This window comes from Oncorhynchus masou, chromosome 7 (genome assembly GCF_036934945.1).
Source record: "Oncorhynchus masou masou isolate Uvic2021 chromosome 7, UVic_Omas_1.1, whole genome shotgun sequence".
Taxonomy (NCBI): Eukaryota; Metazoa; Chordata; class Actinopteri; order Salmoniformes; family Salmonidae; genus Oncorhynchus; species Oncorhynchus masou.
The window spans coordinates 12,546,994-12,572,787 of NC_088218.1; the positions used below are offsets into that span (position 1 = coordinate 12,546,994).

A 25,794-nucleotide genomic window follows, 5' to 3' on the forward strand; every position below is an offset into this window, starting at 1 on the left:
TTTGTTTTTCCACTGTTTATAATTTGGCAGATGCTTCACATAGAGAAAATGTTTGTGTGGCCAACTTTCAAGTTCAATGAAGAACATCTGGGATTGGGAGCACTCTGTCTAGGATGTGTTGGAAATCTACAGATTCAGAAATAAGACAAACCTTAATTGGGCTTTCTAAATGAAGGAATGTGTTTACGTCAAGAACAAACAAATTGTTACAAAAATTCTAGAAAGATCATGACAGAGTCAAATGTAATCAGTATTTGTTCCTTCGGTCCGTTGTATAATCTGGGTTATCACCACAAAATGTTCTCAAGAAACTTGTTCGCACCGTGTCAAATGACGTATTTGTTTCATTGTGGTTGCTGCCATTTTCAAACCACTAACAAGAAGGGAGGGGGTTGTTTGGCTCCTTGCTCTCTGGCCTTCCATGGACATCTCTATTCTATATTGCCTTGGCAGTATTTCCTCATTTCCTACAGCTTGGCAACCAAGCTTTGGCGCCCATGTGAAGCTGTGACATCTGATTTAGAGGATTTTGGGACAGGAAATGCCCCAGTGTTTCCTTGATTCCTCCTAACGAGGATGACTGATGTCATGTTACGTCCGTGCTGATGCTGTGAACTCCATTGTTTCAGCGAACAGCTGATGTTCTGTCCGACGACAATAGGGACATTGAACCGATACGGGAGGATAATTTACTCAATGAACTCTATTAGCAGGCTATATCCAGTATTTTGGCCCGCCGAACTTAATGCAGTTGGGTACTAGCTTAGTTTGAGTGTAGTTCGCTGCCAGCTATTTAGTGTGAATCTCTAATTTTGCTTGTGTGTGGAGAGAGGAGTCTTGGTATCAAGGGAAAGATAGGCACACTGTAGAATAGACTGAGCAATGAGCCGTCTGTGATAATACAGAGGGCTGTACATGTGAATTGTGAGATGGACTGTAAATGTGAGGATCGTTTTTTAGATGAACGGTCATGTTGAAATCCCGGCCATAAAAGTCCAGACAGCACTCGATTAGCAGTCCCTAATAACAGTCTTACAGACAATCCAACATTATGGATTACATTTACATTTACATTTAAGTCATTTAGCAGACGCTCTTATCCAGAGCGACTTACAAATTGGATTAGTGGTGTCATACACTGTTGCGGTATGTTTGTGTTGTTGATTGTGTGAAGTGTTGCATGTAAATGTTTGGCATGTTTCTAATTCAGTTCAGCTCTAATAGTGTATTACAGGAATAAATTCCAAACACACACAGACTTCATTAGTAAACACGGTTGTCGGTCAAGTTAATTTAGTCTTTTTTTTCTTCAGTTGAATCAATGACTCTTACTGAGGAAAGTCAGAAGGAAAAGTTGTAACCTAAATCGCTTGTCTCTCCTCACCCTCTGCCTCTGGAGTATAGACAGACCAGAGAGAGCAGATATTTCACACGTTACAGACGTCACTCAACACTTTTCCTCTCTGTTCTTGTTTTAAGGCCCACGCCACACCTAGGTGGACAAACACACACACACACACATACACTTAAACCCACATGCAAACAATCTCTCTCTCTTTCTCTCTCACACACACACACACCGCTTTGAGAGGCAGGGAGGCTGTACAACACACACACACACACACACACACACACACACACACTGAACACACACACTGAAGTACACACCCCTTTGAGAGGCAGGGAGGCTGTACAACACAAAGTTCCATATAAGGGCATGTTGATGATGTAATGCTCCATAGGCAAGGAGCATGCAGTGAGACATATCTTATTGTTTGGTCTCCCTGCTGGAATGTCCACATCATAGACCGCTGTGTGAGAGCTGAGCGACAGAGAGAGTACGGCAACATAATGAGCTTCAATCACTGAGGCTGCCACCAGACAGACCTATGGAACAGGTAGGAGGAAAAGCAACTTTAACTTAACTTAGCTGCTCTGTTGGTTCGTTATGAAGCACTGTGACGGAGTGCAAGGGGGAAAGTACAGCTTTGATATTGACATTCAGTTGGGTTAGTGTAAAGAATTGATTTCTGACTCTGGGAAAGTTGTGTCTTTTGGGATACAATTATAGGCAATCTATTAGAAATCATGGTTTCATTCAACAAGTTCATGAATTTGTTTTATTTTGGAAACTGTGATTACAATTAAACGGATGCTGAGGGCAGTAACTAAATATTGTAACAATTTGTGCACAATGTTTATTCCCTAATTGTGATTTTCAAATGTACCATTGAGGGAGGACATTGATAGAAGCTGATTCTGTGTGTGAGTTAAAGCTATGGGTAATTCAGTGGTTCATTCCCTAAGTGTAGTTGAACGGGCCATTCAACACTCACACGACACTCTAATGTCTGTGAGAATCTGGGGGAAATGTGCATGGTGAAATCAAAAAGATGGTCATTGTTATTTGAACCTGCTCTCCTGTGAAAAATGAATCACTTCTGAGTGATACATTTATGAACCAACAAGTTATGTTTGAATATAAACTCAGATATTATAATGAATTCAAAAACCTGAAAAAAATATATATATTTTTGACGAGCTATTGATTGTGTAACATACAGCATAGCTAGCTAAACCCCTAAAATGTAACTATTAAAAATAAAATATTTAACTAGCACAGTCATTCAACTGAAGGCATACAAATATTGCCTGTAATTTTATGAGCCCACACTGCTTACTGTTTTCCCTCTGCTGGACGTAAGCTGGCCAGCTTCCTATGTCTCTTTCATAAAGCATTCCAGGAATAATCCTCCTAACAAACTGACTGCTTCTATCTATTTACAGGGTTCAGGATCAAACATGAACAGATCATTGTTTTATAATGTCTTTTGTAAATTATGTGTATGCTCCCGTGTGAAGGAGGCCTAGAACCTTGGTCTCAATGAGACTCCCTGTTAATATAAATGTCAAATCAAATCTGGTGTTTTAAGGGAAAGGGCAGGATATTGACGAGGGCATTGTCTTGGACATTGACTTCTAAAACATACACACATAATACTGGGATGAATACTGGCATGTCCTGTATCATCTCAGCAGCAGCACTGTTTACAGAGTCTGAGCCATAGTTTCCAGCTCTGAGGACACTGGCCACAGTTGCTTGTTTAAATGTGAGGAAAAGCCCTCTGTGGCCTTCGCCATAATGGTGGGCATGGTGACATCCTGCTGCCGGCTGTGTGTGTGTGTTTTCCCCTCTGCATGCTGATGTTGCTCAGAAGAGGTCAGTAGGTGAATGGTTGGTTTTGGGTTAATGGCCATCTGCACCCACACCCATTTCTTAACTGCTTACCATGCAGAAGGCATCACTCTATTTTCCATGACATAGAAACTCCTTATGGGAATGTACCGTTTTAGACAGACTGACTCTATTTGGAAAATTGGCAGTGATAAAATAAATTGTTCAATCAAGTGTGGCCTTTATCGTACCTTGTAATCAAAGTCAGAGTCAAAAGTCGCTGTTCTCTGTAGCTGACATCTTGTATAACCAAGTTTGATGGCAAAGCCCGAATAAAGATGAACTGGGTAAACTAGTACATCATTCATTGGCAATCTGTGAGAATTTCAAGTGGTAACCTTCATGCCCCTCGTATTCCCCTTTCAACCATATCGTCACAGTTCACTCACTGGCAGTTCAACTTCTGCTCTCCCAAGTTGTGTTATTTGATTGTCAAGTCCCACTAGTCCAGCAGAAAGATTCCATGGGAAACAGAATCCAATGACTGTCCCTTAGGAGGGACACAGTATTCTCATGTCAAGCGATTAGGATCCTAGGGAACACATGTAATTCCTCTCCAGAGACATCATGTAGCCTACTATGTCTTGGCTGATCTCAAGCACCTGATTAATAATACATGGAAGTTTCCCTGAATGTATCTTCTGTTTCCATAATGTATCTTCACAATGTAACCCTCTGTGATTAAAAATGGGGAAACCAGGATGACTTGTACTACTAGCAGAGTCTAAAGTCCAGGACCTCGGCTCACATTCTGTTCTGGTTTGATTACATCACTGGGAAAACGGAGCATAACTGGCTAGCGCAGATAACTGCTAGAGTAAACAAGGATACAAATAAAGCAGTCTAGCTCTAGCTACATTCTAGCTACTTTCTAGCTACATTTGCAGGCCTTTATATGGCTGCCACTCCTCTGCTCTGCCCTGACGTCTCAGCAATGTTAATAGAATATCATGATTTAGATGATTTTTTCTAAATGATCGTTTCTGCCAGAAAGACATGTCTTAGAATATTGTAGAACTGACTACCACACATTCCCATTGTGAACGTTCTCAGTGGGACACTAGAGGCCTTTACAATCTCCTCCCCATCTGATGCTTTCCTACTGTACATCAACTTCAAGCTGATCAGCTTTGATCATCAGATCTCTGGCACAGTGGAACATGTGGAACATCATGGGATTAACATCATAGGACATAGGACAGCCCCAGCCCTACCCTGGACCTGCCTTAGCCCCAGTTCTACCATGGACCTGCCTTAGCCCCAGACCTACCATGGACCTGCCTTAGCCCCAGTTCTACCATGGACCTGCCTTAGCCCCAGACCTACCATGGACCTGCCTTAGCCCCAGACCTACCATGGACCTGCCTTAGCCCCAGACCTACCATGGACCTGCCTTAGCCCCAGACCTACCTTGGACCTGCCTTAGCCCCAGTTCTACCAGCTACCATGCTGACATCATGTTCCTCTACAGGAGACTAGGTGTAATTAGTGATCCCTGAGAGAGGCCCTCTGTTTATCCAGCCAGGCTGTAATTGCCTCTGGAAGCAGGGGGGATTCCTTTAAATATATAACCAGAGAGAGAGGGAGGCAGGGGGTAGTAGAGGAACCCCTTAATTAGGGGATTGTTCCATGCCAATGTGACATCTGTGCTAGCATGCTGGCAGCTGCACATTCAGCAGTCATAACATCCCCTCCGACGCTGCCTGGAGCGGAGGCCCACTGGCCCGGTGCGATGCATGCCCTGCCAGCTACCGTGACCCCAGCTTCCCCCGTGATTCTGTTACATATGCTGTATATACAGTAGACTGTACATTTACACTGGGCATACACCTACACACATGCTCACAAGTACACACTATGAACTCAATATCACTCTAGATGTTAAAATAACTGCAATATAAGCTTAGTTGTTTCTTTAAGCAGGGTAGGTGCTTCTAACAGGTATGAAAGAGGGCTGTATTCACTGGGACATTTCAAAAACAGCAGTGTGGTTGAATACGGGTTTAGTCTACAGTTTGATGGGGACTGATGGGAGTATTCTTGTCAGATAGGGGTCAGGGTAAACATTCAGCATTCTAGAAAAGTCTAGCCACCACAGCCAAAGATCAGAGTGCATTTGGAGGGAACATCCTCACACAGTACAAACACTGCATTTAGTCCATTCTCTATTATTTTTCTTCTTTCAAGTAACAGTAGATAAGCAATACAGGACATTAGTAATCAGTCATGCAAATTCTAATAAGGATAATCTAGACAGTCCATTTGTATAGGAATGACTATAAGAAGTACTATTTTGGACTTTTGCTATGGCGTGTAGAGTTTCCAACCCATATGAGAGTGAACTGCTATCGGGGGACCTTAAAAGGAACACACTGCAAGTGTATGTCAGGCTACCGACTTGGGAAAGTTAGCACAGTTATATTTATGATTTGTTAAAGTTTCCATTACATAAAATGTCAAACCCCTTCAGAAATCCATTCAGTATGGTCAGACAAATGTGACACCCATGAGTGTTTATGGTGTGTCTGCATTCCTACTAATAATAGGCCCGATGGCACTTTGGGAATAAGAATTAGACACATTTGACACTTCACAAGCAAACAACGAATGACAATTTTCTACCAAGCTGATATACTGTATATTGTTTATGTTATATTATATTATTGATGTCGTGTTATGTTGCTCCCTGTGTCATCCATCACCTTCTCCACCCATGTGTCAGTTGTCCAATGTGTGTATCAGTGAAAAGTTCAACATTCTTTTTTATTCAAACTTTTTTTCTCTTCTTCTTGTGTTTTTCTTTCAGACTGAAGTTGCTCATTGACCAGGAAAAGGCCTATCAGGAAAGGAAAGAGGAGGAGAACAACAAGAAGGTCACCAGCCTAAAGGAGGAGCTGACCAAGCTGAAGTCGTTTGCGTTGATGGTCGTGGACGAGCAGCAGCGCCTCACAGAGCAATTGACCCAACAGACTGCTAAGGTCCAGGAACTGATCGCCAACGCCTCCCACACCCAGGAAGAGCTGAGCTCTGCTAATGCAAAGGTGCAAGAGGGGGAGGAGAAAGTTTTTAGCTTGGAGACAGAGCTAGGCAACCAATCCAGTCGCTTTCACCAGGAACAGGAGACCATGACAGCCAAACTGACCAGCGAGGATGCCCAGAACCGGCAGCTCAAGCAGAAATTGTCCACACTCAGCCGGCAGCTGGATGAACTGGAGGAGACCAACAAGACCCTCCGGAGGGCCGAGGATGAGCTCCAGGAGCTGAGGGACAAGATCAGCCGCGGGGAATGTGGCAACTCCAGCCTCATGGATGAGGTGGAGGAGTTACGGAAAAGGGTTCTGGAGATGGAAGGGAAGGATGAGGAGCTGGTCAGAATGGAGGACCAGTGCAGGGACCTCAACAAGAAGCTGGAGAAGGAAGCCAGCCAAAGCCGTAGCCTGAAGGCTGATGTGGACAAGCTGAACCAAAGGATCATGGAGCTGGAGAAACTAGAGGATGCGTTTGGCAAGAGCAAACAGGAGTGCAACGCTCTAACGTGCAATCTGGACAAAGAGAGGACAGTGTCAAATGTTCTGTCCAGAGAGATGGACATCCTGAAAGCGAGGGTCAAAGAACTGGAGGCCGTGGAGGGTCAGCTGGAGAAGACAGAGCTTACACTAAAGGAAGACCTCACCAAGCTGAAGACGCTGACGGTCATGTTGGTGGATGAAAGGAAGACAATGGCGGAGAAACTGAAAGCGATGGAGGACAAGGTCCATAACAGCACTGGCAAACTGCAAGCTGAGCAGGACAAAGTCACAACAGTAACAGAGAAGCTTATCGAGGAGAGCAAGAAAGCCCTAAGGTCGAATGCCGAGCTTGAGGAGAAAATGTGTGGCGCCACCAAGGACAGGGATGAACTCCAGGCCAAGCTCCAAGCCGAGGAGGAAAAGAGCAACGACCTGCAGTCCAAAGTTACCATGATGAAGAAGAGGTTGCAGTCACTGGAAGCTGCAGAGAGGGAATTCCTGAGGAACAAAGCCAAAGAGGAAAACATCAAGGCGCCCATCTCCAACCGCTCCCAACAAGAGGACTACAAAGTCAAAGACCTTACGCAGGAAGTTGAGCGTCTGAGGCGAAAACTTAAAGATATGAAGGTTGTCGAAGACGACTTGTTGAAGACTGAGGATGAGTTTGAGTCCATGGAGAAGCGATACTCCAGGGAACAAGAGCGAGCAAAGGCCTTGATGGAGGAGTTGGAAATATCCAGAAATGAGCTCTTAAAGTACCAACTGGCAGAGACGCAGGAGTCCAACCAGGAGCACATCCTCTACAAGCGTCTGAAAGAGGAAGAGGCCAAGTCCAGTCATCTGACCCGAGAGGTGGCGGCCCTAAAAGAGAAGATCCATGAATATATGGGCACAGAGGAAAACATCTGTCGCATGAAAAACGATCACTCCACCTTGCAAAGAAAACTGACTCTGCAAGAGGTGAAAAATAAAGAATTAGCCAGAGAGATGGAGACCCTCAATCGGGAGCTGGAGCGATACCGTCGCTTCAGCAAAAGTCTCCGCCCAGGCATGAACGGCAGACGTTTCTCAGACCTACAGGTGTGCACCAAGGAGGTACAGACAGATCTAGCAGACCACCTTCGACCCAACTACAAGAGCATCGCCCCACTGGAGCGGGCCGTGGTGAACGGAAAACTGTACGAAGAGAGTGACTCTGAGGACGATCCAAACTACAACAATGAGCTGCCCCTCGCCCAATGTAACCCCTCCCTCTTAAACAATGTCAACAACCTCAACAACAACATCAGGAGAGTCCCCTTTCTCAAAACCAAAGAAGGCCATAACCCTGTCAATGGGAAAGTGCAGGTTCCCAGACAGAATGGGAACCATGTGCAGCAAGGAGACGTGTTTCTGACACAGAGCCCCGGGCAACCGCTGCACATCAAGGTAACCCCAGACCACGGGCATAACATGGCCATGCTAGAAATCACCAGCCCCACCACAGAAAACACCCAGTCATACACCAGCACTGCAGTCATCCCCACAAGCGGAGGTCCACCCAAACAAAGAATCACCATAATTCAGAACGCATCCATCTCTCCGACTACCAGAAACAAAGCTCAAAGGTCCCCCTCGTCAGATGGTTCCCCCTGCACTCCTGATCGAGCCATATCTCCCTTCACCATGGCCACCTACTGCAGAGCGATGACCCCAGACTCCTCTGGGTCGGTCACACCAGACAGGGCTATGTCACCCATCCAGATTGTGTCGGTCACAACAGGCACTCCTGACCGGTCCCTGTCCACGGAGCCAGTAGAGGTCATTGGAGGTCATGCAGTCTTCAGGGTGACACCAGAGAGGCACAGCAGCTGGCAGGTTCAGAGGTCCAACAGCTCCGGCCCCAACGTCATCACCACGGAGGACAACAAAATCCACATTCACTTAGGGAGCCCCTTCATTCAGAGCTTAAACACAACACCCCAGCCTGTGAGCCCATGCTACTCACCTGGGCAGGAGCAGAGATCTCCTGTATTAACCAATGGTACCCCTGTCAAAGGCAACAGCAAAATCACAAGTAGCATCACTATAAAGCCAACATCCACCCCAAACAAAAGGCCTTCACAAATTACAGTAAGTAATGCCTATGATTGACTGATTCCCCATCCCAAGATACCCCACTCCATTAGTAAACCCTAGTTTGTCCGTCTCCCATTAGCACCACCTATCCCAACCCAACCTCCTCAGTCCCTAGTCATCCGATCTTGATCCATCCACCTCCATTTTACTTGATCTGTATGAAGAGAGGCCCTACCTAACCACTTCTCTGTTTGTGATCGGGGTTTGTTTGTTTGTTTGGTTCTGTTTGGAAAGATGTTTGCATGCATGAATTGTCATTCAAATACAAATCAGAACAATAACCCTTTGAAGGCACTTGTAGTAAGAACCGTTTACTGAACACCTGGGTAACTTTACTGTATATGCTATTTGGTAAATATACCATGTACTAAGACTATTCACTGATGGACCGTTTCAATTGTGTTTAAACTTCATATTACACAACTTGCATTTTGTTTAAGCTGATTTATTTTCTAAATATTAAAGTGTGCAAAAGTTATGTTTTAGTTTGTCATCCATGCTTGCATATTTCATTTACTCATTCAGAAGTGGTAAACCCTGCATGCTGAATGATGAAAATTAGGAATATATTTCAAGGTTAAAATATATATTTAAATGTTTTTTATTTATGCATGTTTTCTAACTTTTAGTTTTTATATTTTATTTGTTCATTGTGATCTAATTTTCACTGCTCAAGTGCTACCTTAACCATTTGAAATAGTATTCAATCAATACAACCTCTGATAGCAGTCCATTGTCCTTCAACCATCAAGACACACACATACAATGAACAGGACATTTTAGAGACACTTCATTTATGCTTTTTACTAGCAGGACTCTCAGAAGAACTCTTGTGTGAACATCCAGAATTTATTAGAAAACGGGGGGGGGGGGCAGGGAATTCTGACGTGTTTTCTTGGCTGAGTTCAATTCATAGGCTGGTGATGTCATAGCTTCTCCTTCTATCCCAAACACAAAAACCCAGTTACCAAGAGTAAAGACTAGCATGAGTGAATTTGAAGTTCCTCTTTAATGATACCATGGAAAGTACATGTAAGTCAGCTTGGACGAACGAGAGGTGCTTTAACTATTGAGGGTCTTCTCCAAGTGGATGCTTCTTTGCTGCAACTCTCTGCATCAATTTGAATCAATATTCTTTACGTTCATCATAGTGTTGTATGATTCTTTTGCAAATACATACAGTTGTTTTAATGCCAAATTATCATGCAACCTACACAACAATGCAAATAGATTGCAGTAGAGGAATGAAGAAAAACCACACTCATCACTCAAAGCACTGGCTTATCACGAAGAGACTTCTGAGTGACACTGGTAATATAAAGCTCATCCGAATGAAGCATAAATGTGTCAGATCCATTCACGCATGTGAAAATGCACACCCACTCCAAATACCCTCTGTATCACTATAAAGAGGTGTCTATGTCAAGCTTTAAATCCATTCAGGCTGGGAGCATATTGACATTTGGAAACAGGATCCCAATCTCTCAATGCCCAAGAATAATTTGCAGGCGAAACAAGATGCTATTCATTCAAGGGATCAGAGCAGCTGTGTCCTTAAATATCCTCCATGTCATTATCTATCTGATCGTACTTATTCACATCTAGTGAGGTCATTGTTTGAGCCAGGCAGATCATATGTTCTGATGTAAAAATAACATCACAGTCCATATCGAATGAGAGCAAAGTGCAAGTCGTATGGATGATGGCTTCATAGTCTGACCCACCCTTTCCTTTCTTATATCTCACTTGACGCATGACCTTTGGCATGTCAGACAAATCTAAGGTCTATGTAAGCTATACAATCACACAGCACCATCATCCACTGTGCTGTTTTTTCAAGACAGAAAGTACAGTAGCCAATCAGAGGCGAGACTAATCGTCAGTGTACATCACAGGCTAACCCAATGTAGCAGGCGTAAAAAGATGCCTGAGCGGAGTTCCCACATCCGTTATTCAGGGGAAACAGAAGTTAGGTTGAAAATATTGTATCCCTGAAAACCGGATGCAAGCGGTTTCTGGCGACCCTGCATCGGCTACTCCCAGGCTAGTTGAGTTGATGAGATTCATGTGTAGTTTACAGTAACGGTCATCATCACAATGGTATCCAAACACCTTGACCGATAGGCCCAATGAACAAGGAGAGGAAAATAAACGGACAGGGCAGGGCCCATTTCAAACAAAGGCCTCATATTGTGAACTAAAGAGGATCCTGAGGCTCAGTAGTGTGCTGTGAAATAGTGTCTCGCACCACAATCCAAGCACCAAACAAATCCTGTGTTTTGTTGCCATGGAGACAACTGTGCATCTTTGCCAGTATTGCAGAACGCAGGCCGGCCTAGTGAACTGCAGGCTGGTCTGTCCGTGGCAGAGGAAGTGCTTACTCTAGTACTCCTGTTGCATGCCTCCAAAGGGAGGAGGCTTATAATTAAAGGTCATTCCGTGTAAAATCAACATGGCCCCCTGACATGACCCACACAGATTTTCTGGTCCATTAACCTCATTTTCAAAATTTCAAATGTATGTCCTGCATGGATTTAAGGACATGGTTCATTGCACGTTTCAGAATTAATTTTCGAAACCATAAAACACTTAAACACTCACTTACAGTTGGCCTTTAACAGCGTTTAACCACTCACTCCTTGGACTGGGTAGATTCACTCAATAGCTTTCGGCATGTAACTGGAGTGTCTCACAAGAGCTCTCTCTCAGAGAAAGAAAGAGTGATGAAATAAGCTGCAACGTTTAAAACTACAGTATAATAACCTATACTGCGCAACAGGTCTGGGAGAATGCCTTAATGTGCATGATGAACCGCCTCCCCGATGACACCCTATTCCCTATATAGCACACTACTTTTGACCAGGGCCCATAGGAATAGGGTGCCATTTGGGACGAATTCATCATCGAATTCGCCCTCATCATCATCCCTCTAGTCTCACATGCAGTTAAATTAAAGCCAGAGGAGAAAGAGAGAGTTTTTTTTAACTGAGCAGAGAGAGAGAGGTTTAAACTGAGCAGAGGGGGGGGGGGGTAAACTGAGCACAGAGAAAGAGAATGAGAGAGGTAGGGAGGGATTTAAACTGAGTAGAGAGAGAGTGGGGTTTAAACTGAGCAGAGAAAGAGAGAGAGAGAGAGAGAGAGAGAGAGAGAGAGAGAGAGAGAGAGAGAGAGAGAGAGAGGTTTAAACTGAGCAGAGAGAAAGGGGTTTTAAACTGAGCAGAGAGAAAGAGAGAGAGGGGTAGAGGGATTTAAACTGAGTAGAAAGAGAGAGTAGGGCTTAAACTGAGCCGAGAGAGAGTGGGGTTTAAGCTAGGCAGAGAGAGAGAGAGAGAGAGAGAGAGAGAGAGAGAGAGAGAGAGAGAGGTTTAAACTGAGCAGAGAGAGAGAGAGCGGGGGTTAAACTAAGCAGAGAGAGAGAGGAGTTTAAACTGGACAGAAAGAGAGGGGTTTAAACTGGGCAATAACTGGGGTTTAAACTGAGCAAAGGGAGAGGGGGGGTTTAGACTGAGGAGAGAGGGGGTAGACTGAGCAGAGAGGGGTTTAGACTGAGCAAAGAGGGGTTTAAAATAAACGCAAAGCGATGACAAACATGAAGCGCTCCTATGGTGACATCACCTTCTGGCAGAGCTAAGACGGAGCGCTAGGAGCATTGGATGACAGTTTAAGCTGATTGTGCAGTAAACAATGCAGTGATGCAAACCCCATGGGAGACATTTCCTGTGACTGTTTTGGCAGTTGGTGCTAAAACACATCCAATACCTGTCTCCAAAACATTTTCCCTCCCCACTCTCTCTTATAAGCCTTCTTTGGGAGCAAAACAATTCATTTTGTCTGAATAACTCTATAAACTCCAAAGATGGTTTCAGAAAGGGAATCATGGATTACTTTAGTTCCATTCTTTAGAGAGGTTGGTTAAGGAGTACTGTTTTATTAGTCTACTTGTTATTCTGCACGCATACATGAGCCTGTACATGTCTTAATGAGCATGTAATGATTTATTTTGTAATGTGTTTGTCAAAAATTGCTAGATATTTGCTATTGTATGCCAAAAAACATAAGTTGGCACCATCTTGTGGTCAGTTTGATAAACAACCTACAGTTATATATCGTAAGGATATTGACCCCTTTTTTCTCTCCGTCTATTCTCAGATCCCCTTGGAAGCATTCCGACGCCCAGGTCCAACCAGGATCCCCAAACCTAAAGCCTACAGTACAAAAGGAACAAACAGTGTGTTCAATCCAGGGCAGAGCAATAAAGGACAGCCCCAGACAGCTCTCTCCTCAGAGAAGACGCTGCAGGGTACTCAGAGTGCAACCAGCAACCTAAATGTGGTCAACCGCCCCACTAGAATATAACGTCACACACTTGGATGTATCATCACATTACGATCTCAATTATGATGTATTCCTGTTGCTACACTGATTTCTGCTTATGTGTGCCTCAGTATTGAAAACGAAAACACCAAAATAGGAAGATGAGTAGGCCTAGGTTAACTAGCATACGTGTTTCACAAAGAAAAATTCACTGATCTGTCTGTGTAAGCAGCAGGGGCACAAATTTTACTGGGGACGGGGACGGGGGACGGGGGGGGGGGACGACATGTCCCCAGTTTTATAATTGGAATGTGATACAAAACGAGGCAATGGTGTACTTTAGGACCATGTGGATGCCTTGGAGTGGTTAGGTAGGAAAAAGAAAATGTATATATATATATATATCATGTCCCCCCACCTCTAAAACTAAAGCTGCACCCCTGGTGAGCAGTAATTGCAGTAATTGATCAATTATGATATATATATATATATATATATATATATATATATATATATATATATATATATATATATATATATATATATATATATATATATATATATATAGGCTACTGTTCTTACTAATACCATTAAAATATGAATGTGTATTATCCCCTTGAAACATGAACTGTATTGCTATTTTAATGTGGTAGACCTATCTAATTTACATCCACTACTTAATTAGTCTAATTCTATGAGTGGCAAAAAAAGGAATGCTATTAACAGTTTGAATAATGTACATGTGTATTATTGGTATTTTATGTTGAATGCGACCTCCTCAGTGATGATCTCTGAAATGTAATGATCAGACTATTAATTGGTTATCAATAAATATTGTTTTTATACCTACATATATATATATACACATTTACATTTTATGTTAAATATAAGAAACCCAGCTTGCTCTGCCTGAAATATGGGACATAAAAAAAACTCCCAATCTGGTGGGAATATGAATTGTGCAAGCTAATAATTGTTTTTAAAAAATGGGTAATTCTCACAGTATTCCATCACAGAATTTCACCACTGTGTAAATGATCCTCCAATTGCAAAGCACACACCTGTTTCGACGATGACAAATCATTTTGATGGGTCAGTCAGGTGACCAGACAACCACACCTTTGTGGTTCATTCTTTGCGGGAGATGCAGATTATCTGTGAAGTTGTCTTAGCAGTAGCCTTCAACCTGTTATATGAGGTACTCCAAATTCATGCCCGGGTGAGACAGATGGGTATCCAGATAGGTTTGGATTTGGTCCCAGCCCGTGTGGTGGTGGAAGGGAATGAGGAAGTAGATGTGCTGGCTAAACAGGCCCTTGGGAGAGAGGAGGTGGATGTGGAGATGCCGATTAGCAAGGAAGAGGTTTAAGGGAGTAATAAGGACAGTCGTGGTGCAGAGATGGCAGGAGCAGTGGAACAGCAACACTAAGGACAGGCATCTATTCCAAGTACAAAGGAAAGTTGGGGAGGGGAGGACGGCAGGAAGAGAGAAGAGAGGAGGACATCTTTACAAGGCTAAGGGTGGGACACTGCAGGTTGAATAAGACATTAAATGTGATAGGAAAGCATCCAACAGGAATGGGTTTACCTGGCAGGTTAGGACAATTTACCCAGCAGGTTAGGATAATTTACCCAGCAGGTTAGGATAATTTACCCGGCAGGTTAGGACAATTTACCCGGCAGGTTAGGATAATTTACCCGGCAGGTTAGGACAATTTACCCGGCAGGTTAGGACAATTTACCTGGCAGGTTAGGACAATTTACCCGGCAGGTTAGGACAATTTACCTGGCAGGATAGGATAATTTACCCAGCAGGTTAGGACAATTTACCCAGCAGGTTAGGATAATTAACGTAGCAGGTTAGGATAATTTATCTAGCAGGTTAGGACAATTAACGTAGCAGGTTAGGATAATTTACCCAGCAGGTTAGGATAATTAATGTAGCAGGTTAGGATAATTTACCCAGGAGGTTAGGATAATTTACCCAGCAGGTTAGGACAATTAACATAGCAGTTTAGGATCATTTACCCAGCAGGTTAGGATAATTTACCCAGCAGGTTAGGAAAATTAACATGGCAGTTTAGGATCATTTACCCAGCAGGTTAGGATAATTTACCAAGCAGGTTAGGATAATTTACCCAGGAGGTTAGGATAATTTACCCAGGAGGTTAGAATAATTTACCCAGGAGGTTAGGATAATTTACCCAGCAGGTTTGGATAATTAACGTAGCAGGTTAAGATAATTTACCCAGGAGGTTAGGATAATTTACCCAGCGGGTGGGTAAGGACAATTAACGTAGCAGTTTAGGACAATTAACGTAGCAGGTTAGGATAATTTACCCAGCAGGTTAGGATAATTAACGTAGCAGGTTAGGATAATTTACCCAGCAGGTTAGGATAATTAACGTAGCAGGTTAGGATAATTTACCCAGCAGGTTAGTATAATTAACGTGGCAGGTTAGGATAATTAACGTGGCAGGTTAGGATAATTTACCCAGGAGGTTAGGATAATTTACCCAGCAGGTTAGGATAATTTACCCAGCAGGTTAGGATAATTAACGTGGCAGGTTAGGATAATTTACCCAGCAGGTTAGGATAATTTACCCAGCAGGTTAGGATAATTAACGTGGCAGGTTAGGATCATTTACCCAGCAGGTTAGGATCATTTACCCAGCAGGTTAGGATAATTAACGTGGCAGGTTAGGATCATTTACCCAGCAGGTTAGGATAATTAACGTGGCAGGTTGGAAGACTTAGATTAAGGTTAGGAAAAGGGTTAGGTTTAGCTCAAATGCTCTGCTAACCTGCTCCCTCTCGTCACCAACCACAGGAAGGTGTGATTACTGGCAGGAAACAGAGATAGTGGAGCATGTACTGATAGTGTGGGCAGTATGAGAGGGAAATAGAGATCCAATATGAGGGAGAAGGGGGTAGAGGAATTGAGTTTAAAGAGCACACTGAGTAGAACATCATTAGATACAAAATCAAATCAAATTGTATTTATTACATGCGCCGAATACAACAGGTGTAGGTAGATCTTACAGTAAAATTATTACTTACAAGCCCTTAACCAACAATGCCGTTTTAAGAAAGAAATATAGAAATATAACAAATAATTATGGAGCAACAATAAAATAACAGTAGCAAGGCTATATACAGGCGGTTCCAGTACAGAGTCAATGTGTAGTCGAGGTAATTGAGGTAAAATGTACATGTAGATAGAGGTAAAGTGACTATGCATGGATAATAAACAGAGAGGAGCAGCAGCGTAAAAATGGGGGGTGGGGTGGGGACAATGCAAATAGTCCGGGTAGCCATTTGATTAACTGTTCATGAGTCTTATGGCTTTGGGGGTAGAAGCTGTTAAGAAGCCGTTGAGACCTCGACTTGGTGCTCCGGGTCCGCTTGCTGTGCGGGAGCAAAGAGATCATTCTATGACTAGGGTGGCTGGAGTCCTTGGCAATTTATGGGGTCTTCCTCTGATACCGCCTGGTATAGAGGTCCTGGATGGCAGGAAGCTTGGCCCCAGTGATGTACTGGGCCGTATGCACTACCCTCTGTAGTGCCTTGCGGTCAGAGGCCGAGCAGTTTCCATACCAGACGGTTATGCAACCAGTCAGGATGCTATAGATGGTGCAGCTGTAGAACTTTTTGAGGATCTGAGGACCCATGCCAAATCTTTTCAGTCTCCCAAGGGGGAATAGGTGTTGTCGTGCCCTCTTCATGACTGTCTTAGTGTGTTTGAACTATGATTGTCCAGACCTTTGGCAGTCTCTATGGGCGTGCCACCCGGTTCAATTCTCAGGCCGACTCTCTTTTCTGTATACATCAATGATGTCGCTCTTGCTGCTGGTGATTCTCTGATCCACCTCTACGCAGACAATACCATTCTGTATACTTCTGGCCCTTCTTTGGACACTGTGTTAACTAACCTCCAGACGAACTTCAATGCCATACAACTCTCCTTCCGTGGCCTCCAACTGCTCTTAAATGCAAGTAAAACTAAATGCATGCTCTTCAACTGATCTCTGCCCGCACCTGCCCGCCCGTCCAGCATCACTACTCTGGACGATTCTGACATAGAATATGTGGACAACTACAAATACCTAGGTGTCTGGTTAGACTGTAAACTCTCCTTCCAGACTCACATCCTCGACTTCGGCGATGTCATTTACAAAATAGCCTCCAGCACTCTACTTAACAAATTGCATGCAGTCTATCACAGTGCCATTCGTTTTGTCACCAAAGCCCCATATACTATCCACCACTGCGACCTGTATGCTCTTGTTGGCTGGCCCTCGCTTCATACTCGTCGCCAAACCCACTGGCTTCAGGTCATCTACAAGTCTTTGCTAGGTAAAGCACCGCCTTATCTCAGCTCACTGGTCACCATAGCAGCACATCACCCGTAGCCCGCGCTCCAGCAGGTATATTTCGCTGGTTACCCCCAAAGCCAAATCCTACTTTAGCCGCCTTTCCTTCCAGTTCTCTGCTGCCAATGACTGTAACGAACTGCAAAAATCACTGAAGCTGGAGACTCATATCTCTCTCACTAACTTTAAGCACCAGCTGTCAGAGCAGCTCACAGATCACTACACCTGTACATGGCCCATCTGTAAATAGTCCATCCAACTTTAATTGCTATATTGTAATTACTTCGCCACTATGGCCTATTTATTGCCTTACGTCCCTTATCTTACCTCATTTGCACACACTGTATATAGAATTTTTCTACTGTATTATTGACTGTATGTTTGTTTATTCCATGTGTAACTCTGTGATGTTGTATGTGTCGAACTGCTTTGCTTTATCTTGGCCAGGTCGCAGTTGTAAATGAGAACTTGTTCTCAACTAGCCTACCTGGTTAAATAAAGGTGAAAAAAAAATAAAAAATTGTTTGTACGTGATGTGGACACCAAGGAACTTGAAGCTCTCAACCTGCTCCACTACAGCCCCGTTGATGAGAATGGGGGTTGGTGCCCCCATTCTGGGGGTGGGGGTGCTCAGTCCTTCTTTTTCTGTAGTCCACAATCACCTCCTTTGTCTAAATCATGTTGAGGGAGGGTTTGTTATCCTGCATCACACTGCCAGGTCTCTTACATCCAACCTGTCTCATCGTTGTCAGTGATCAGACCTCCCACTGTTGTGTCGTCTGCAAACTTAATGATGGTGTTGGAGTCGTGCTTGGCCATGCAGTCATGGGTGAATGGGGAGTACAGGAGGGGACTGAGCATACACCCATGAGGGACCCTGTGTTGAGGATCAGCGTGGCAGATATAGTCTCCAATATTTTGTTATCTTTTAAAAGAGAAAAGGGCCTGGCAGGTAGGATTTAGTTCCTCTGGCCCACAGGCCCCTTACAAATAAAGATTGAATTTATGAAACTGCAGTAAAAGTGCAGTAACTGCAGTCGACTGTGGTATTTTGGACGCGGCAATTGCAGAATAAATGCAGTGTACTGCAGTTGAACTGCAGTTATACTGCACTCTAACTGCAGTTCCACTGCCAAATTACTGCAGTATAAAAATATTGTTATTTTGAATGCAGTATTTGCTGCATACCGCCGTTATAATGCACTCTAATCTCATCGCTACAACTCCCGTACGGGCTCGGGAGAGACGAAGGTTGAAAGTCATGCGTCCTCCGATACACAACCCAACCAAGCCGCACTGCTTCTTAACACAGCGCCATCCAACCCAGAAGCCAGCCGCACCAATGTGTCGGAGGAAACACCGTGCACCTGGCAACCTTGGTTAGCGCGCACTGCGCCCGGCCCGCCACAGGAGTCACTGGTGCGCGATGAGACAAGGATTTCCCTACCGCCCAAATGAACGCAGAGTCTCTGGTGACGCAGCTGGCACAGGAGTACAGCGCCCTTAACCACTGAGCCACCCAGGAGGCTCAATCGCCCAACCTTAACACACACACACACTCTCTGTGTGTGGTTACAGTAGGCTAATGTATGTCAATGGTTTTAGGAACAGCAGTAACATCAGGCAGGCTTTAGGCTACCAACTGCCTGGCTAGTTTGGCTCAATCGTGGGTGCAATGATCACGTTCCCGCATTGACTGACTGTGTGGAGGCTCAATGATTTAACATTACATTAGCCTACATGCTACACTAGGAAAGTTATATATAGCTGTCGGCTATATTAGCCACAACTTACCGTTCTTTGTGCAGCTTCAAATGTTGAACAAAGTTGGAAATTGTTGCCTATGTCTGTAATTTTCTTCCTGCATGTTTTGCAAGTTACAATCCATTTTGATGACTACAGCGTAGTCTTTATATCCGAAAATAATAATTTTGGGTATCATCTTTCCAAGGGCTCCATCTGAATTCACCCGCCGATGTTCCTCTGCACTGCCACACACAACTGTTTCTCAGCTGGCACAACTTGATTGGCTGCTGTCTGATTCAAACTGTAATCTGTTAAATGAAGAGTTGATGCGCTGCACCTTTTTTAATAGCATAATTTTTTATATTTGGGCTTGGGGAGGGTATCAAGTATGGTCGAGTCAAAAGGCTCAAGTCCAAGTTAAGTCACGAGTCATTGGTGTTAAAGTCAAAGTTGAGTTGCAAGTAATCATATTTGTGACTCGAGTCCAAGTTATGAACTTGTTCTCAACTTGCCTACCTGGTTAAATAAAGGTGAAATAAAATAAATAAATGTGACTCGAGTCCACACCTCTGGTATATTGGCCATATATCACAAACCCCCGAGGTGCCTTATTGCTATTATAAACTAGATACCAACTTAATTAGAGCAGTCTGATATACCACGGCTGTCAGCCAATGAGCATTCAGGGCTCGAACCACCCAGTTTATACTGCACTCTTACTGCAATCTTTTTTCATAAGAGGCCAGTACAGTAGTTGGAGATAATGCTTCATAACATTGGATGCCAACCTCCGATAAACCCAACAGAAGATGTTTTAAATTCATAGCAATGACTATTACCGTAATACATTTGTTGTCATTTGTTTGCTACTTGGCAGCTGTATGTTATTAAAAGAAAGGGCATCAATGGTCGCCCACAACAGAACTGGTCAAATGTTTGCAAGGTATATGTCTTTTTGCTATAAAGTAGCTAGCTAACTATCCTCCAGCCAAAAAAATGCCGATATGTCAGACTTAAACCACTTCTCAAATGGATACGTAAATCCTATTTCACAACAGTACATGTGTCGGCCTACTGCATTCAAGCAGTTATTATTTTTGGTATTTCAACACAGCGCAATTCAAGATCCCATTCGCCAATAAAAATGCACGCGCCTGTTTCTACATTGACCAATCAGGTTGATGGGTAATGAACCACGTCCGCGCGCTAAGTTCTTGCGGCAGTATTTTGTCACACATTCGCGGGAGAACAGCCTTGCAAAGTTTTGTCAGCAGCTATTTAATTTTATGGCATTTATTTGAGGTACTTGGCATGCGGTAGTTGCGTGTTATAAGTACAACCTTCACAGTTTGTTGGCTGCACACTACTAGACAGTTTCCTAGCTAGCTAGACAGCTAACAACAACTGGCAAACTTTTTGCAAGAGGTCTCTCGTTTTGACCCAAAGTATCTAATATGGCAACTATGTGTCACTCAAGACGTGCCCTGATGGAAATCCCAGCTCCACAGCCGAAAATTGCAGGTACGTCTGACTTCAACAACTTCATAAAGTAGGTCACGTTAGCTGGCTAGCCAGCTACATTTCCCTCCACTGCAGCATCACAACAGCTGTCCTTGGTAAAGTAAGCGCGCGCCAGGAAAAAATGTGGCTAAGTAGCGGCTACCTTATTTTCTAAATATGTTAAATTATAACAATGAAGTCAGCCAGTAAGATCCAATAAAACACCGAGTCTGAACAAACCAATTGTGTCAATTTTCTAATATTGGAATTAAGTCCATTTTAACTTGTGTGGGCAACTAGCCAGTTAGCCAGCTTTGAGTTAGCAATTACATTGACACAACATGGTACCTATTGTTAGCTTTTGCTAACAACTTTACCTAGTTATAACTCGTTAACGAGCTGATATTGGACATTTAGCTAAGTAATAAAGATTGTGGGTGAGCTGTTTGTAGTTATTAATTCAGCAAGACATTACAATTTTTTTTGTTTTATGCAAGTACCAAAACATTGAATCTGCCTTCCTTTCTAGTACAACTAGAAGAATATTGTAACTGGGTTCACTATGATCCTGTAACGTTAGTAGACACAAATGCACTCTAAAGTTATGCCAAATGTTTTTTTTGCAGCTCGAATGAGAAGGTCCTACCTGGAGGTTCTAAGTTCACGCATAGCTCCATTCTCAACCACCTCTAGAGGCAGAAACCTGACCAGCAACTCAAAACGTGGGCATTCGTGTTAATAAGCAAATTAAATGGATCATGTCATTCAGTTTCTAGTCTTATATTAGTTGGCCTGTGACCAATACAGTGGTGTATGTTTTGCAGTGGGCCCAGCCATATACAGAACAGGGAGTAGTCGGAGTGAGGCCCAAAGTGAGAGAATGGAAGACAACCAGACACCCCTGTCCAACCAGCAGCTTGTGCAGCTCATAAGATCTTTCATCCTAGTAGAACAGGGGCAGAGGCTGGAGCCCAGAGCCCCCACTACAGACCTGAAGCCTTTACAGGAGGACTTGCACCTGAAGAAGACCAATGTCTACAGATCTATACCCTACTCACGCCTGGGGTCCAACAGAGACGCGCACTGTTACAGAAAGGCATATCCACACCTGGTGGTGTTTAAAGTGAGTGTCAACATTTTTGTTTTATGCTCTTTAAGTTGCCCTTGTGTGAATATAACTCAGGTAATTGACCTGAAGTTGAATCTCCTTGCAGTAAATAATATACTACTTTTAAGATTTACACTAACTTTATTCAAGCTGATTGTTTGACTAAAGTGCTTTTAAGAAATTCTGGGTTGTCATGGTGATTGGTACTACCTGCATCACCTGTGGTGTGTTTTAACAAACCTTGCCTTTTTCCTCCCAGGTTTCCTGCCAGGAGTGGGGTCAGCTGCTGCTGCAGAACGAGGAGTGGGAGTCTGCTCTGGAGCACTCCCTAGTGGCGTGGAGGTACACCAGTGAGCTGCCACAGTGGGACACCAGCAGCCACAACTTGGTGAGGGAACAGTGTTACAGCATGCTGGCAGCACACTGCATCACAGCTCTACAGCACTACTGCCCAGACCCCAGCAAAGCCATAGAGCTGCACAGGAGGTAAGAGTCCTCCTTTCTTTGGAACCTTTTCACGGGTCATGCTTGAATTGTTAACACTATTGAGTTTAAACTGTTTCCGTTGACTGAGAATTAGCAGCATTTGGATGGTAAAAATGCATAAAACCAGAAATAAAAACATTTTGAAAAATAAATATGCTCTATAAAATCACTTTGGCTATGCATGGAGGTTGGTTCTGGTTGTTTTTTAATCGTATCTCTAGTCTGTCAACTCTGCCTGTTACCTCTTGACCTCTTGCTATAGCAAACTTGCAACACTGTATTACCTGATACTGGCTCAAGGCTCCACAGTGTGACCATTTTACTCACATACGCCCCTAAATATTCTGCTGTGCGGCCTGGAATTCTAATTTAGAAACACCAGTGCGCCTAGAAACATTATGGATTGTAGTTTTATTACCTCGTGTAAAAACGCAGACCGGACAAATGGATTATGCTCATTGTAGTTAATCACCACGTTTTCTGTGCAGAACTATGTAGAATTTGTCCTGTTGGAAATTACAACCTCCTACTACATCGCCCAGCCTGTGCTTGATCTGATTTTTTTCTAGAGAAACTGCACATTGGTGTCAGTCTGGCAAATTGAAATATGTTTGGACATTTGACCAACTTTTTCCTAATGGAAACACCGGGAGTAAAATACATCTACAGTGGCAAGAAAAAGTATGTGAACCGTTTGGAAATACCTGGATTTCTGCATAAATTGGTCATAAAATGTTAATCTCGGTCACAACAATAGACAAACACTCTGCTAAAACTAATCACACACAAATAATTATGTTTTCATGTCTGTATTTAACACACTGTTGTAAACATTCACAGTGCATGGTGGGAAAAGTATGTGAACCCTTGAATTTATTAACTGGTTGACCCTTTGGCAGCAATAACCTCAACCAAATGTTTTCTGTAGTTGCGGATCAGACCTGCACAACAGTCAGGAGGAATTTTGGACCATTCCTCTTTATAAAACTGTTTCAGTTCAGCAATATTCTTAATGTCTGGTGTGAAGCGCTCTCTTGAGGTCATGCCACAGCATCTCAATCGGGTTGAGGTGAGGACTCTCCAAAAGCTGTATTTTCTAGTGTTAAAGCCATTCTGTTGATTTACTTCTGTGTTTTGGGTCATTGTCCTGTTGCATCACCCAACTTCTGAGCTTCAATTGGTGGACAGAGCCTAACATTCTCTTGCAAAATGTCTTGATAAAACTTGGGAATTAATTTTTCCGTCGATAATAGCAAGCTGTCCAGTCCGAGGCAGCTAGGCAGCCCCAAACCATGGCGCTCCCTCCACCATACTTTACAGTTGGGATGAGGTTTTGATGTTGATGTGCTGTGCCTTTTTCCCCCCCCTCCACACATAGTGTTGTGTGTTCCTTCCAAACAACTCAACTGTAGCTTCATCTGTCCACAGAATATTTTGCCAGTAGCGCTGTGGAACATCCAGGTGCACTTTTGCAAACCTCAGACGTGCAGCAATGGGGTTTTTTGGACAGCGGTAGCTTCTTCCGTGGTGTCCTCCCATGAACACCATTCTTGTTTTATGTATTGTAGATAAATCAACAGATGAGATATTAGCATGTTCCAGAGATTTCTGTAAGTCTAGCTGATTCTTCACTGAGCATTCTGCGCTGTGCTCTTGCAGTCATAATTGCATGACGGCCACACCAAGTGAGAGTAGCAACAGTGCTGCACTTCATTTATAGACAATTTGTGTTCCTGTGGACCGATGAACATCAAGGCTTTTAGAGATACTTTTGTAACCCTTTCCACCTTTATGCAGGTCAACAATCCTTAATCTTAGGTATTCTGATATCTCTTTTGTTTGAGGCATGGTTCATGTCAGGCAATGCTTCTTGTGAATCGCAAACTCAAATTGTGTGTTTTTATAGGGCAAGGCAGCTCTAACCAACATCTCCAATCGTCTCATTGATCGGACTCCAGGTTAGCCAACTCCTGACAACAATTTGCTTTTGGAGAAGTCATTAGCCTAGGGGTTCACATACTTTTTCTACCTACACTGTGAATGTTTAAATGATGTATTCAATATAGACAAGAAATACAATGTGTATATTCGTTTAAGCACACTGTCTATTGTTGTGACTTAGATGAAGATTAAATCAAATTTGATGACCAATCCCAAAGGGTTCGTATACTTTTTCTTGCCAACTGTGAAGAGAAATCAGTGGGAATACTGCTCCTTTCAACTCTTCTTTTCTATAACTCTTTCCTTCAGGTTTAAAATGGCACAGCTGCACAGTCAGTTGATCTCTCCTTGTATTCAGGAGCTGGAGAGAAGCCTCGGCAAAGCACAGGTTTGTTCCATGAACACCCGCTGAAATGGCCAACACTAAGATCAGCTGACAACCATCAGCATGGCTTCCAAGTCTAGGGGGTTGCACTATTGAACAGCGTCTATCAGTGGTTGCCATTCAACTATGTTTGGTATCCTTGCCTTGTGTTGCGCTATTCCCCCATGCCTTGTGTTGCGCTATTCCCTCTTGCCTTGTGTTGCGCTATTCCCTCTTGCCTTGTGTTGCGCTATTCCCCCTTGCCTTGCCTACAGTATTCCCTACAGTAAATACAAGAAAGCTTTGATGCATTTTGGTATGCTGTTTTTTTAAATATGAATTTAAGCTTTTTGTATTTAAGTTGTTTTGTAAAATGTGTTTATTGCCATTGAACTATTGAATGTTATCATAAGGAAATTATGAAATGGCCTTTAAAATGTGAAATGCTGTCAGAGAAATTATGAACTGTCCTTTTCACCAAGATGTTTTATATGTGGGGGATGTTTTTGTGGATGTGTTGAAAAATGGCAAGATACATGAAACAGCTGCCTTATTTCAACTTGGCTGAATGCTACCTGTTTTGTAAATATTTGTCTAAAGTAACTGTTTTGCACTGTTTTCTTCATCCTGGAAACTTGACATTTTGATAAAAATAGAATCTAACTTAATAAAATTCTACTTTTTCAACATTCTGTTGTGAATTTCTGGTTTTGTCTCCTCTAAAACACATGACACTGATTTACCGTTTTGAGACATTGAAGACCTGCTTTGTCACTGAACTAATTCGCCGGTTCTCCCCTTGCATTTTGTCTCATTCAGAGGACAGAAGTTCAGTGCAAGCATGTGAGGAGAATGACATTTTCTTCTTGTTTTGACTGTGACAGCTACATCTCATCAACATTAGCGATACTTCCTCGCAATAGAAGTGGGACAGCTACACGTCAGTTCTATTCATGATTCCTCAGTCTGCACGTCACTAGGACGTTATGTTCTAATTAACTTCATATATTTCATTCAGAATGTTCCTCAATGTTTTCTGCTGAGCAATGCAATAGTTGGTTGCCCTTTACTCAGTGACTGTCTGCTTTTCTTGTGCCACC

At 43.2% G+C, this 25,794-nt stretch overlaps 2 protein-coding genes across 3 annotated transcripts in view; both read left to right on the plus strand.

The window, feature by feature from the left end:
• Positions 1-13,425, plus strand: part of LOC135543305 (filamin A-interacting protein 1-like) — a 90,560-nt gene extending 77,135 nt beyond the window's left edge. Inside the window, 3 exon segments of the mRNA XM_064970479.1 lie at positions 6,042-8,856; positions 13,012-13,173; positions 13,176-13,425. Of these exon segments, the coding sequence (XP_064826551.1) occupies positions 6,042-8,856; positions 13,012-13,173; positions 13,176-13,211 (3,013 nt within the window). The 3' untranslated portion in view covers positions 13,212-13,425.
• Positions 13,426-20,484: 7,059 nt separating this feature from the next.
• Positions 20,485-25,374, plus strand: LOC135543307 (uncharacterized). 2 transcript variants are annotated; one of them, XM_064970483.1, is made up of 6 exons: positions 20,485-20,816; positions 21,422-21,517; positions 21,620-21,918; positions 22,163-22,389; positions 24,296-24,347; positions 24,640-24,713. In XM_064970483.1, exons 1-5 carry the CDS (start codon positions 20,750-20,752, stop codon positions 24,309-24,311), a joined length of 705 nt encoding a protein of 234 aa, XP_064826555.1. In that variant the 5' UTR covers positions 20,485-20,749; the 3' UTR covers positions 24,312-24,347; positions 24,640-24,713. The 2 variants fall into 2 exon arrangements, with proteins under 2 accessions (XP_064826555.1, XP_064826554.1); XM_064970482.1 differs by lacking the exon at positions 24,296-24,347 and having other exon boundaries at positions 24,640-25,374.
• Positions 25,375-25,794: the final 420 nt, after the last annotated feature.